At 36.9% G+C, this 15,572-nt stretch overlaps 1 protein-coding gene across 2 annotated transcripts in view; it reads left to right on the plus strand.

The window, feature by feature from the left end:
- The window catches only part of xylt1.L (xylosyltransferase I L homeolog), a 200,711-nt gene that overhangs the window by 144,798 nt on the left and 40,341 nt on the right, over positions 1 to 15,572 (plus strand). For both annotated transcript variants that reach the window (XM_018234364.2, NM_001092465.1), the window contains 1 exon segment: positions 9,445 to 9,525. In XM_018234364.2, coding sequence (XP_018089853.1) covers positions 9,445 to 9,525 — 81 coding nt within the window.

A 15,572-nucleotide genomic window follows, 5' to 3' on the forward strand; every position in this document is an offset into this window, starting at 1 on the left:
ATCAACAATATGGTGGATGCATTCCTACTGCACATGCACCACTATAATCCTGCCCACTGACCAGAGACATCATTTCAGCAATAATGTAGGCATTTGAAAAAGACTGCTAGCACAGGGGTCCCCAAGCTTTTTTTTTTTACCTGTGAGCCACATTCAAATGTAAAAAGAACATCAAAAGCAGGAAAAGATCACTGGGGGTGCCAAATACAGTAAGTGCTGTGATTGGCCAATTGGTAGTAGTCCCTATGTGAACTGCCTGCCTATAGGTAGATCTGCTTAGCAGTGCACCTGGTTTTTAATGCAATCAAAACTTGACTCTAAACGTGGCCATAGATGCAAAGATCAGCTCGTTTGGCCACATCGCCAAACGAGCGGATCTTTCCCCGATATGCCATTAACAAACATGGCTATGTCGGGGGCCAAACGATCCGATTACGATGTGCCATAGGCTCCGGCGGGATCGGTCGGGTCAAAATCAAACCTAACGGATCGATAGACAAAGATAGAGTCCACATTAAGGGGCCTATTCACTAAGCTCGAGTGAAGGATTCGAATGAAAAATACTTCGAATTTCGAAGTATTTTTTGGGTACTTCGACCATCGAATTGGTTAAATTCGTTCGAATTCGAACGAAATCGAACGAATCGAAGTAAAAATCGTTCGACTATTCGACCATTCGATAGTCGAAGTACTTTCCCTTTAAAAAAAACTTCGACCCCCTACTTCGGCAGATAAAACCTACCGAAGTCAATGTTAGCCTATGGGGAAGGTCCCCATAGGTTTGCTAATCTTTTTTTGATCGAAGGATTTTCCTTCGATCGTTGGATTAAAATCGTTCGAATCGTTCGATTCGAAGGATTTAATCGTTCCATCGAACGAAAAATCCTTCGATCGATCGATCGCAGGATTAGCGCTAAATCCTTCGACTTCGATATTCGAAGTCGAAGGATTTCAATTCGAGGGTCGAATTTCGAAGTATTTTTAACTTCGAAATTCGACCCTTAATGAATCTGCCCCTAAATGTATCAGTGGCACGAAGAAAGAGCCCACTGTATACCTGTGGCACAAAGCCAAGATGCATCTGGGCCTGATTTGGCCACCCACACAAATCAGGCTGATCTAATCCCTGAGGGCCAGTGATAGGATCATATAGCAGGGCCTCCAGACCACCAGATGTGGACTGCATGAAAACACTGATCTTCATCAGACAGGAAAATCTAACCTACCCAATTTTTTGCCAGTTGGACAGGTCCGTCAATGGACCCTATACACAATCCCCATACTTGAGCCAATAAGGACCAAGTTGGCAGCTTTTATCGACCTGCATACGGCCAACTTAAGACTTTTTAAAAATGTTTTAGTTATGGGTGACGCTGAAATAGTCATATACAGTAACTGTATAGTAGTACAAGTATCGGGTCCGTTATCCAGAAACCTATTATTCAGAAAGCTATGAATTAAGGGAAGTCCATCCCCCATATAATTCAGATTTTTCAAAAGGATTTCCCTTTTCTCTGTAATAATAAAACAGTACCTTGTATTTGATCCCAACTAATGATTGATCCTTATTGGAGGCAAAACCATCATTAAAATGTTAAAATATTTTTTTGTTTGTAGACTAACAGTATGGAGATCCAAATTACAGAAAGACCCCTTGTCGGAATACCCCAGGTCCCGAACAGTCTGGATAACAGGTCCCATACCTGTATTGCTAGCTAGCTATAAATATGAAGATATGACTATGGTAGTAACAGAAGTATTTTCTGCTCAGCGCCTATATATACTGATAACATTAGGAAGTATAAATGTATTCCAGAATAATTCAGTGGCTGTCAGCATAGTGGCTACGTATAGCAAGTGCCTGTAGTCTGAGATGTTAGTGGTTCTGTCAATATCATTAGACATGCACAGCCCCATTAACAGCAGACTGTGCTCAGCACAGATATAATTATAGAAGCCCTATATTTATATACGGCTACATTTAGCACACTGTAAAATAAACCTAAGCACTGTATATAAGAGCTGCTATCTAATGTTTATAAAACCACAGTCAGCTTTTCCTGATGTGCATACCGGCATTATTTTATTTTACTAGAGCATAAACCTGTCACGGGGCAGCACATTACTAAGTAATGGGAGCAGATAAGCCAGCGGAAGAGGATTTAAACCATTACTTCAAGCAGAGAGAGAGGGAGAGGTGGCAGATTATGTGCTTGTTTACACTGTCTGATCTGTAGCAGCAACTCACTTTCCTAAATTTACAGTAACATCATTTGGAGCTAAAACGAGCAGCAAGAAGCTGGAAATCAGTTGCTCTGCATAGAAAACATGATTCAGATAATACTAACAAATAATAAACACATTTTCTATTCCTGCAATTGCGCTGCTAGTATCCTGATTTGAATATAGCAATATTTCTTTTCCTGCCCCAGACTTGTAAGTTTTTATTTAATGTTATGGCCATCAATGGGTTATTTTTTACTTTATTGGGGGATGAGTTTTAGAACTCATGTTTTAGCATTCACATTTGTGTGGCTTTTTTACTGTGGTGTGCGGGGTGTGGAGGTGCACAGGGTCCGGGCCGGAGCCCAGAAACTTTTGTTTTACAGGGCTCTGTGATTTCTGATAGTGGCCCTGCCTGGCATACTAAAGCTCTGGGTGCAAGAAATGCTTTCAGGGACCAAGTATTTTCCTCCATACCAGTGGTTCCCAAACTGACTAGTCCCTCTAAGGGAGCCCAGAGCAGTGCCTGTTGGGGGGGGGCACAGTTTGATAGACAGTTTATGCAGTAGCGTTCGTTGAGGGGTGCGGGCCCTGGTGCGTGACGCGCAGCCGGGCCCCGCCCCCCTCCGTACGGCTGCATTTGTCCGAGTTTTCAATGGCGAATGGACTGCCGGGGGGCCCTGAGGGGGTGCGGGCCCTGGCCCGCTCGCACCCCCTGCTCCCCCGGTAGTTCCGCCACTGAGTTTATGATTTGGACAGTTCATGATTTGAAATGCCTTTTTTGCAGTTCTAGGTAATCCTGAATTTGCAGCTTGACTTTTAATAGGGGGAATCTTTGAGAAGAACACTAAGGGGCATATTTATCAAGGGTTGAATTTCGAATTTGAAAAATGTCAAAATTCAAATTCAAAAAGACCAACCGAAATAAAGTCAAAGATTTTTTTTGGCTGAATAGGTCCATTTTCAATCTAATAGGTCCGTATTTGGCCGAATTAGAATGGTACGAATTGAAGTAATAGCGTATTCGATTGAATTCGAATCAAAGTTTTTCACCAAAAAAACGTTGATTTTTCAAATTCCACCAATTGACTCCAAATAGGTTCTAGGAGGCCCCCCATAGGCTAAAACAGCAATTCGGCAGGTTTTAGATGGCGAATGGTCGAAGTCGAATTTTTAAAGAGACAGTACATGATAAATTTGGAATTTTTTAATTTTTTTCAAATTCGAATCGAATTTGGACTATTCCCTAGTGGAAGTACACAAAAAATAGCTTGAGATTCGAATTTTTTGAATTCGAAAATTCACCTCGACCTTTGATAAATCTGCCCCTTAATCGTTGAGTAGTTTTCAATATATCTGTATGCTGACTTGATCAATGGTTGGACCTCAATGGGGACTTGAAGCAAAAAGTTTAAATACTGCTGTCCAAATTCAAAATATTGCTGCTTTCAGAGATTTCACATTCAATTTGAGGCAGAAAGGCACACTATCTGGTGATAAAAAAAGTATTCCTTGTGCCATCAGTTTTATAGTTTGCCCTTTATCAATACTCTGCCGGCCACACTATGGCTGCTTTTTATTGTAGGTGTCCTGTAATTGAGTTACTTTATATGTCTGTGTCGTATGAACCATGAAATAAAATACCCTACAAACTTGATCCATTAATTGACAGAATGTGTTCTGTCACTCATACAAAGAGAATGCAATGCTTGTTTTATTAATGGGATAGCAAACAAGATATCTCATACCTTCTGTTTAGTCATTCCATTTTACCTTCCCGTCAAGACTGAACAAATGTAGGAGTATATTAAAGGAGCAGCACAATAGAAACTTTGTTTTAAAAAGAAAAAATGGATGTTGTTACATTTAAATGAGTATAAAAAATGTAGGTTCAAAAGAATATACAGGTACGGGACCTGTTATCCAAAATGTTCAGGAGCTGGTGTTGTCCAAATAACCCCCTTATTCAGAAAACCCAATCTTTCGGTAACTTGGATCTCAATACCATAATACTAAAAAGTCATTAATTAAACTCAATTGGGCTGTTTTGCCTCAAATAAGGATTAATTATATCTTAGTTAGGATCATATTTTTTTTTTTAATTATTTGATTAATATTGAGTCTATGGGAGACAGCCTTCATGTTATTTGGAGCATTCTGGATTATGGGTTTCCTGATAACGCATCCCATACATGTACAATATATGCAGCCTTTCATTATTCACTTCTCCTTTCTACCTGCACTGACATTTCTCAAACTGTAAGCTTTCCCATGTGGGATTGGTAGAAATATGTTAGCTCTTCAACCAACAATTTACAATTCAATTTTATAAATATGCCTCTTTGTGTAAACATGTATTCTGGAGTCATATTGTTGTCACATAGGCAGATATTCTCTTTAAAACACTGATCCAATTTATGTTATTTTTATATATATATATATATATATATATATATATCCATCAACCCTAGAATATAGTGTGATTCTTCAGTATCCACCATGAGTGTAAAATGGGCAGTATATGTAGTTATTTTTTCTTTTTGTGACTTCTATGAATTAGTGCAAAGATTAGCCCTGGTTTAAAAGGATTTTAATGCATTAAAATGAGAATACAAAAAGGAATACAATGCTATATTATGATTAACACAAACAACTGAAGGAGCAATGTTTTGCTTAATGAATAAATGAGGCACAATTTGAAGATTCAGCAAATAAAAAAAAAAAATGTAATGAGCATTTGCCCTTGTGCAGCCATCCCCAGGCTTATTAATACATACTGGTATGGCATTTTTGTTTTCATTAGCTCAAGGCATCTGGTGGTTTCAAGGGATATCGGTGTAAAGCGTTCAAAACAAATGAACATTACATTCTAAACAGTAATGAGATTGTGTTTATAATTTGTGAGGTTGGAGAAACCAATAGCTCTAATTAGATTATGTAATCCTGTCCTGGGGATTTCCATAAATGTCTGCTCGCTGTCATTTCTGCAAGTGTATTTTTTATGTTACTACTACTGTGTTATCTTTCCAGCTGCTATTATTTTTCACACATAATTTCTATTTAATTCCAAATAAAGATAAATGATCTTTGTGGCTAAGGCATACTTAGTCTCCCATTGGGAAAGTGATTAAAGCAAGCTCTGTGTGTCTTGAGCAAGAATCAGAGGCTGTGATCCTGAATCCACCATGGGCTGAACTAATGTACATACCAACACATTTCTGAAAGCAACATTATTCTATGAATTTTGAGAATTCTTCCAATTGAATATAGGTTTTCATGCTCAGTAAGAGAAAGTATCCTTTCATATCTGAAATATGCAGCCTTCAAAACAATCCACTCGTTCAAAGGGATGTATCATTAAAAAACAAAATGTATTAAAGAATTTCTCTCAATTAAGTAGGACACATCATAAATATAATTTACGCTCATCTATAAAATAGGAAACATTCTAAAGGGGTGATTTATAAATGCTTAAATTTGAATTTTTGCCACAATTTGAGTTTATTTTAATCTAAAACTTACAAATTTAGAAATTCGAATTTTAGATATTTATTAAGCACGAAAAACTCAAATTCAAAATAATTGGCATCTAAACGCCGTAGAGTTCATGTATACATTAATGGGAGTTGTCCTAGACAGAATGTGTTTTTCTCAATTCGAGTTTTCTGTATGGTTTTTAAAGGGATACTGTCATGGGAAAAAATTTTTTTTTCAAAATGAATCAGTTAATAGTGCTACACCAGTAGAATTCTGCACTGAAATCCATTTCTCAAAAGAGCAAACAGATTTTTTTTATATTCAATTTTAAAATCTGACATGGGGCTAGACATATTGTCAATTTCCCAGCTGCCCCCAGTCATGTGACTTGTGCCTGCACTTTAGGAGAGAAATGCTTTCTGGCAGGCTGTTGTTTTTCCTTCTCAATGTAACTGAATGTGTCTCAGTGGGACATGGGTTTTTACTATTGAGTGCTGTTCTTAGATCTACCAGACAGCTGTTATTTTGTGTTAGGGAGCTGCTATCTGGTTACCTTCCCATTGTTCTTTTGTTTGGCTGCTGGGGGGGGGAAGGGAGGGGGGTGATATCACTCTAACTTGCAGTACAGCAGTAAAGAGTGATTGAAGTTTATCAGAGCACAAGTCACATGACTTGGGGCAGCTGGGAAATTGACAAAATGTCTAGCCCCATGTCAGATTTTAAAATTGAATATAAAAAAAATCGGTTTGCTCTTTTGAGAAATGGATTTCAGTGCAGAATTCTGCTGGAGCAGCACTATTAACTGATTCATTTTGAAAATATTTTTTTCCCCATGACAGTATCCCTTTAAAGCTCGTAAACTCATGAATTTGAAGTATTCAAGTTTTTCTCACAATTTTATTCAATCAAGTTTTTCATATTTGGATGTTTTTAATTTAAGCAAAATTTGCTTTTTTAAAAACATATGTTTTTTTGAAGTAGAATAAAAAACCCTATAAAATTAGGCGAATTAGGATTTTGATAAGGTACAATCAAACGTTATCGATTGTTTCTGAATTAATCAGGCTCAGGGTGCTCTGTTTATAAAATGTTCAATGCGACAGTTGCCAAAAAAGTATTCACTTTAACTGACATGGTGAAGTGCAGTGAAGTATACTGTATGCAGAAATCAAAGGGTAATTCTCGTAACTGGTGCACTTGAAACTAATGCACTGATGCTTAAGTTTTGTAATAACTTACATATTCCATTTGCTAACTATCAATTGGTTTACTAAACTTGCACAAAATGTTCATGCAGCTTCGCAGCTAATTTAAACTATATTAGATATGGTAGATTTTACCTAGTGATACGACGTGCATAGGAAATTGTCTCTCTGCACAATTTGTAATAAAATATAATAAAATGTGCTATACAAGCAGAAAAGTTTCAATACCAATTTCAAACTTAAAATCTATCACATCTTTTCCAATAAACCATGCTCATTGTTTTTATTGGAAAACATCTTTTCAATTATTTTTACACTGTTCTTTAAGACTTGGAAATGTCACACACACACACACAAAAGATTGCTTTAAAAGTAAAGATCAATAATTAGTTCAACTTATATTTTTAAAGTTCTGCAGTCACCTTTACATTCAAAAGTGATGTTAATATTTCCCCAACAATATATTTTGAGGAGTCCTGTTAAACCCTTAAGCATATTTGAGATTTGCAGAGGTTGATAATTATTTTCAAGTACGGCAATGTTCAGTTCCCTTGATTATAGGGAGGTTAGGGCAGGCTCTGAGTATTTGTGAAGAATATAATTCTCACGTTAAATAATTCAGAATGTACTGTGCAGTATTTGAGCTAAACCTGTTCTTTGATGGCAATAACTTACTACTTTTGAACATTGGAGGCTTAATATTAGTAACATGAATGTGTGGGTACTTGGATAGGCAGTCTGAGACTGCAGCATAAAACCCACTAACCCTAAATACTGATTAATCATAAACCAAATCCAAGATTTCCAGATCCTATACCGAGTCCTAGATTTGATCCATCAGCCCAAAAAAATCTCAACCTTTAAATCCATGCTCTAAACAAATGAATGGACATTATTTTCTTCACAGTTGATGCAATTTCATGATACATCTCCAACTTGAATATGCAAATTAAGGTTTGGATTTGCCCAAATCTTTTGTTGAGGATTTGGTTTTTGGCTAAATACAAAAATAATGGATTCAGTGGACTTCCCCTTGGTGTCAGTAGCCACAACTGACTAGGGCAAGCAGTTGCAATCATGCTGGAATTGACATCATCCCCACTCTACAAATAATGGTAGATTCATGAAAATTCACAAGGTGATTATTGCACATTTTGGGGCATTTCTCACAATTGTGGCAGCCACAATAATTTTCGAATAATGGAGCGGGGATTGTGGGAAAAAAAACATGGTTATTTGTGTACGAAATGTGAACCTAGTCCCATGCAGGTCCTTTGTCACTGGATTTAAAGTTTTAATTTTCCCAATGATTTTCTTCTTGCTAAGTATGGACTTACCGTTGTGTGTTTACTACACCTTGCAGGGAAAAAAATTAGATTTCCCCTTGTCACTGCCCAAAGTCTAAAATGAGTCCAGCTGACCAGAAAAATATTAAAAGATAATGGTATTGCACACATTGGAATTGAAAAAATAAATGACTAAATAAAAAAGTGAATTTTATTGCCTCAAACCATACAAATATAGGTCATCGTTTGGGGCAATTCTAGGCCCTTTGTCAAGGCCAGGTATTTTTTATAAACATATTTCAGTTAAATATTTTCTTTACAAGAATCTTGAAGATAAATCAGTGCAGACCCCCAAATTCCTGTCCTGTAACTGTGCCGTCAATAGAGTACAAAGCTTGGGGTTTTCCTGCTAAGTTCACGAGTAGTGTTGGGCGAATCTGTTTTGCTTCGCCAAAAATGGTGAAAATTCGCCGAAATGCATTGAAGTCTACAGACAACAACATTTTTTTTTGATGTGCAACAAATTCTCTGACAATTTTTTGACGTGCACCACATTTTTTCTATGGGCGCCATTTTCGTGGCGAAACTTGGCAAAAAAATCGCTCATCACTATTCATGAGAACTTATTTAATTTATCTCCTTTAGCTGAAAAGCTTTTACTTCGCTTTGTATACTTTCTGGTCAAAGAATAATGTGGAAATTCTTTTTGAGCTACCCCCAATGCTATCCACATTTCCATCAGACAAAATTGCGTGCCTTAAAGAACTTAGCTATTGAAATGTTTTCATGTGGAAGGATTGCTAAATAAATTCGCTAAATGTCCATTCATCCCACTAAGACAGTGAATCACCCAAGCAGCAAATGTGAAAATCTGCAGTGCTTACTATAGAAAGAAAGATTTTTTCCTATGGCTGCTAGCCTAAGATACAGAACTTCAAGCGAGCTACAGACCCTAACTCTAGACTGTGTTAGCGTACACATGAGTGAACATGGAAACAGGCCTTTGCTTCATTAGACTCTCCAGTTAGGGAATTGTAGCTCAGGGAGATAGACTACTATATTTACCTTTAAGGGTTCAAATTGATTCTTGTTGAGGTTGTTTGGAGGTCATTCGCAAGCTTTCATGGTAAAATACATATTGGGATGCCAATAAGTAGATCAAATATCATTAATGTATTATAATGAAATGTAAAATAAATCTGTAAGGCACTTTGACTGTATTTAATTAATTTCCCCTTTTTTTCTTTCTATAGGACAAATGACCAACTGGTTGCATTCCTCTCTAGATATCGAGACATGAATTTTTTGAAGTCCCATGGGAGAGACAATGCAAGGTAAAGTTAATGAAATAATCATGTTTGTTATTCATGTGTATAGTCCCACTCAAGTTTCATTAAAGGAGAAGGAAAGGCTAAAACTAAGTAAGCTTTATCAGTATGGTCTATATAAATACACCAGTAAACCCTCAAAGTAATGCTGCTTTGAGTCCTCTGTCAAAAGAAACACAGCATTTCTTTCCTTCTTTTGTGTACACATGGGTTTGTGTATCAGACTTCCTGTTTTCATCTTAAACCCCCAGGGCTAGGGATTGAGCATGCTCAGTTTGCTCCTCTCTCCCTCTGCCCCTCCCTCCCCCCCTCGCTGTAATCTGAGCCCAGAGCTATGAGAAAGCAGGGCGAGACTCAGGAGGGAAGTGATGTCACAACAAGCTAATATGGCAGCTGCTATCCTAAACAGAGAGAGCTTCTAGAGCAGTTTATTCAGTCATGGTAAATCATTCTGCAGAATAAATATAGTGTTATATATTTCACTATTGTGGCTAATCTATTGGTAATAAACTGCTTTAGTAGCTTTCCTTCTCCAAAATGTTTAATGTTTGATTCCCCCTTTTATTTAAAGACATTACCATATGCTTTCATTCATAATCATTTGTTTTTTTCATCAGTCAGTGGGCATATAAATATAATGAACCCTGCTTATTTTACACCTATGCACTCTTACCACATTGCCCTGTTAAATATTTGATTTATTTAGTTATACTCAATTAGCAGGTCTTTGGCTAATTAACCATCTCCTGACAAGTCTTTGTCTTTTTTTCTAGCCTTACATTTCATATTATTTCGATTTGCATTAATTTACATTGCTGTCGTCATAACAATGAATAACTTTGCACTCTGTGACAAGTTAATTCGTTATTTTGGGTTTCTTAAATTGATTTGGCAGCTTACCCTAAGAAACACTGTTTATCTAAACATATCAAACAACGGTTAAACTGTAAATTGTAACAATTTATAAAGAACAATTTACTACTAATTGAATAAGGTTGAAAAGAGTATATTTGGAGAAGCGTGCAGATGGAAAAATTGAAGATTCTATCATACCCCATATTCATAAATAGATCAATAAAAGCCATTGAAGGGATTAATCACCTTTTAATTACCTTTTAGTATGATGTTGAGAGTGATATTATCAGACTATTTGCTATTGTTTTTAATTTTTTATTATTTGTGGTTTATTTGTGTTTATTTAGCTATTTATTCAGCCGCTCTCCAGTTTGCAATTTCAGCAATCTGGTTGCTAAGGTTCAAATTACTCTAGCAACCTTTAACTAATTTGAATAAGAGACTGGAATATGAATAGGAGAGGCCTGAATAGAAAGATGAGTAATAAAAAAGTACAATACATTTACAATACATTTGTTGCCCTAAGAAGCAATTGTTTTTAGATTGGGTCAGTGACCCCCATTTGAAAGCTGGAAAGAGTCAGAAGAAGAAGGCATAATCCAAAAGCTATAAAAAAAGAAAAGAATAAAGGGCAATTGAAAACTGCCAGCTGTATTACCCTCAATTCTCTATTTAAAATTCCGATATAATCCAACTGCTTACAGGAGTTGAGTACATTCTAAAATATATGACATTTCTGGGAATCATTCTAGATCCCCTGTTCATTAGTAAGGGCTTATTTTTTGTCATTTGGGGTATGAGGTATTTCAGGTGATATGTTTTAAAAAAAATGTTTGGTCACATTTTCATGCAACAATTGGGAGGCTAATATCTCAAAAACTCAAATGGGTGCCTATTTATTAAAAAGCTTGAATCTGGAAAACTTGATCACCTTACAATTTAAAAATCCCTTTCTACCCATCATTTCAATTTCAAATATAAAAAAAAAATCAAGTTTTTTGTTCTTAATGAATCTAAATTTTGGAAGCTAAAATTAGCTATATTTGCTGTAAAAAAAACTTGAATTGCTGTAAAAATTTGAATTTGATAAATCTGCCCCATATTGTATGTAACTGACTAGTTAAGTGTAATAATGACTGGCCGTACACAGGTGAATTTTGTGAATTTTGTTAACTGTTGCCCAAATAGTATTTATTTGTTTGGTTAGACAGCAGCCAAAAAAAAAAAAACAGCTCAGTTTCAAATGTACCAAAATATTGGTCCAAACAGACTGACTGGGATGTGGTGGTGTTGCATAATAATGGCCTTTTAAAAATAGGTCCCACTCATTAAAGGAACACTACAGTGTAAAAATAAAAACTGGGTAAATAGGTTGTACGAAATAGAAAATGTTTCTAATATAGTTAGTTAGCCAAAAATTTAATGTATAAAGGCTGGAGTGACTGAATGTCTAACATAACAGAACAGAACACTACTTCCTACTTTTCAGCTCTCTAACTCTGAGTTGACTTGACGGGGGACCACATGGGACATAATTGTTCAGTGAGTTTGCAATTGATCCTTAGCATGCAGCTCAGATTCAAAAACAACAGTTATGACCCCTGTGCCCCCCCCCTTGAGACACTGATTGGTTACTGTCTGGTAACCAAACAGTGGAAACAAAGAGAGCTGGAAAACAGGAAGTAGTGTTCTGGCTATTATGTTACACACCCAGTCTCTCTAGCCTTAATTGATTACAAATTTGGCTAACTAACTATATTAGAAACATTTTTTTATTTTCTATCTATTTGCCCAGTTTTTATTTTTACATTGACCAATTCCTTTAAAAGCAATTTCATTTCCAAGTAACATTTGCAAATGTCAACATTTGCAATTAATGTTTATTGGAAAGTTGCTTAGAATTGAATTTTCTTTTCATTATGAAAATGGAAATTTGGGGGGATGATTTTTGTCCCTGATGATGAGTTTTTCCCTAATTGCTATATTAAAACATTTTAAGTAGTGCTCCTCTTTTCAACTTAATTTAGCAATATTTTTCTGAATTCCCTCAATCAATGGTGTATTAATTTAAAGTATATTTCTTTTGAATGGAATCTTTTATTGCACTATAAAGAATCTGAGCCTGTCTCCTTCAATAAGCTTTAATCCCAGTCGTCTGTAAAAAGTCACAGAAAAGCGCACTAAATATTTTAGAGTCTAAAGATAAAAAGAACATAAAGGTGAAAATGGGCCTTCAACTCAGCAGGAGATACATTTATTCCTGGAGATCTGGGATGCATTAACAGAAATTGCATACATGGGTTAGCAGTGGTATTAGTGATCTTCCTTGTCTCCTTGCAGTGTCCCAAGTCATTAAAACCTCAGTGAAATCCCAGTAGTTTTCTGTGGTTAGAAGACAGAACAGAAGTTGTTCTTATCTTAATGGTACCTAAGGCAGCAAAATGGCTCAAATATACCCAATAGTTCATGCAAGACACATTTATTTTCTCTTGTGAGCTCCAGAATGGACCTTGCAGGAGAAGAAGGAGTTGTATTTCCATGTTTATTATCATCATGTCCAAAGTAATAATGTGTTACTGGCCCCAAGGTACTTGTATAGTTGATAAGCATTAATTAGAAAAATAACAGTAATACATCTAATAAACTGAGGCCAAATAGCTGGATATTTGAATATTTGATATTTTCATACTGGAATATTTTACCTCCAGGAATATGCAGGCCGGCTATATCATCTTGTGCTTACTGTTCAACACAATGTCCCAAAATACATTTTCTTTGAGCATAGCTCTTTTCTGTTTGTTCTTAAGTCTAAAAACATTAGTCGCATGAGAGATTTTGTTTGCATCTAAATGATGCTTATGTGTGTGTGTTTATATGTATATTTAATATGCAAAGAGGTCGTGGGAGCAATTAAAGGCAAAATAAATGATGAATAAAGTACATGTTTGATGGAATTGCCAGTGACCTGTCCAAAATGCATCAGATATACAAAAAAAAACAGATTAATTAATGTGGATTCCCTGGCTCCATCTTTAATTAGTAATTCATTCTAAGAAATTGCATACATTTTTTAAAACAGGGGGTTTTAGTTACAACTTAATGATTATATAAAGGCCTAGCCACCATTTCTGTTCCAAGGTAAACCCCATATTTTTACGAATGGCTAGGGAATATGCCTTGAGCCCTAAAAGATATAATTACAGTTATGGGACCTGTTATCCAGAATACTCGGGACCTGGGGGTTTTCAGATAACAGATCTTTCTGTAATTTTGATCTTCATACCTTAAGTCTACTAGAAAATCATTTAAACATTAAATAAACCCACTCACTTCCAGTAAGTATTATTTATATCTTAGTTTGGATCATGTACAAGATACTGTTTACGTTTTGCACAGAAAAATTTAATTGATTTTAAAAATCTGGATTATTTGGATAAAATGGAGTCTATGGAAGATGGCCTTTCCATAATTTGGAGCTTTCTGGATACTAGGTTTGCGGATAATGGATCTCATATCTGTAGTGCCTTGTAAAGTTCTACTCCCTGGCCAAGAGACAATACCTCTAGAAAACACAAGTAAAGTATGAGACATAGACTTGTCTGACCCCACATAGAATTAGAGAGTGACATTTAAACAATCCATTGGAGGTGTCACCATTAGTTCCTAACAAGGTTGCAGATATAGGAAACCATTATTACAGGCAGTCATTCATAGTCCAACAAATATTTTGGCCAGCACATAAATGTCTGCCACAAATTTCACCTTAAATAGCCTTCAACTAGACTAATAACCTTACCCTAATTAGTCTTCAGGCCCCAGAGGGCCAGCCTCACAATTTTGGAACCAAGAAATGAAAGGGATATGGCATCTGCTATGCAGAATGCTGGGGGCCTGGGGTTTTCCAGATAACGGATCTTATCTATCTAATATACTAGAAAGTCATGTAAACATTAAATAAACCCAAAATGCTGGTTTTGCTTCATCAAGAAAAACATATTTCTTGGGGTTTAGGTTATTGACGCAGCATGGCAGAAGGGATACAGAATTTGCCCCAGGTACAGTATAGGAAATTGTGGCTCTTAAAGGAGAAGGAAAGCCCCAGGGCGCAAAACCCCTCCCCCCCTCCCCTGTGTTGCCCCACCTCCCTCCTCCCCCCTGGCCTACCTGTCCCCCTGGGCAAATGCCCCTAACTTGTTACTCACCCCTCTGCGTAGGTCCTGTCCACGGAGTTCACAGTCGCCATCTTCTCCCACGCGCGTCTTCTTCCTGCTCTGACCGGCGTCTTCTGGCGCATGCGCAGTAGGAACAGGAACGGTACAGCTTTATTGCGCATGCGCCGAATGTCACGAAGTGAAATCGGAAAACTTCGTGACATTCGGCGCATGCGCAATAGAGCTGTACCGGTACCTGTTCCTACTGCGCATGCGCCAGAAGACGCCGGTCAGAGCAGGAAGAAGACGCGCGTGGGAGAAGATGGCGACTGTGAACTCCGTGGACAGGACCTGCGCAGAGGGGTGAGTAACAAGTTAGGGGCATTTGCCCAGGGGGACAGGTAGGCCAGGGGGGAGGAGGGAGGGGGGGGCAACACAGGGGAGGGGGGAGGGGTTTTGCGCCCTGGGGCTTTCCTTCTCCTTTAAACAACTTCATTCATGAGAAGTGCCTATCAGGAGAAAGATTTGCATTCCTGAGAAAAACGGTTTATGAACTGTTACAATAACAGTAAGATTCTATTCTAAAGTCTTTATTATATCTTTATTCTTCCTCAACCAAAAAGAGACATGCAGTACCAATAAAATAAAGGCATGTGTGCCAAACATCTCCATGTGCAAGGTACCCAAAACGTTGGTGTCCTTTTGGAGAGCACACAAGTTAGTGCTGGCTGAAATGTTATTTGGTGAAACATCAGGATGCGGTGGGTGTTAGTCAATTCCTAAGAAAGCTATCACTGGTAAGATCTACCCGAGACTTAACCAATGATAGTCTGAGGTTTGACCATCTCAATTGTCCATTATATTCTTCATAGCCTTAGTTATATGTTTTATATATATTATATATATATATATATATATATATATATATATATATATATATATATATATATATATATACACCTAGAAAGGTGATCACTTTCCCTGCAGTGTATGTTGATAAAGGGTTTATATTTTCTATAGAAAGATACGTACAGACTTAGCAGAATC

Source organism: Xenopus laevis, chromosome 9_10L, assembly GCF_017654675.1.
Source record: "Xenopus laevis strain J_2021 chromosome 9_10L, Xenopus_laevis_v10.1, whole genome shotgun sequence".
Lineage (NCBI taxonomy): Eukaryota > Metazoa > Chordata > Amphibia > Anura > Pipidae > Xenopus > Xenopus laevis.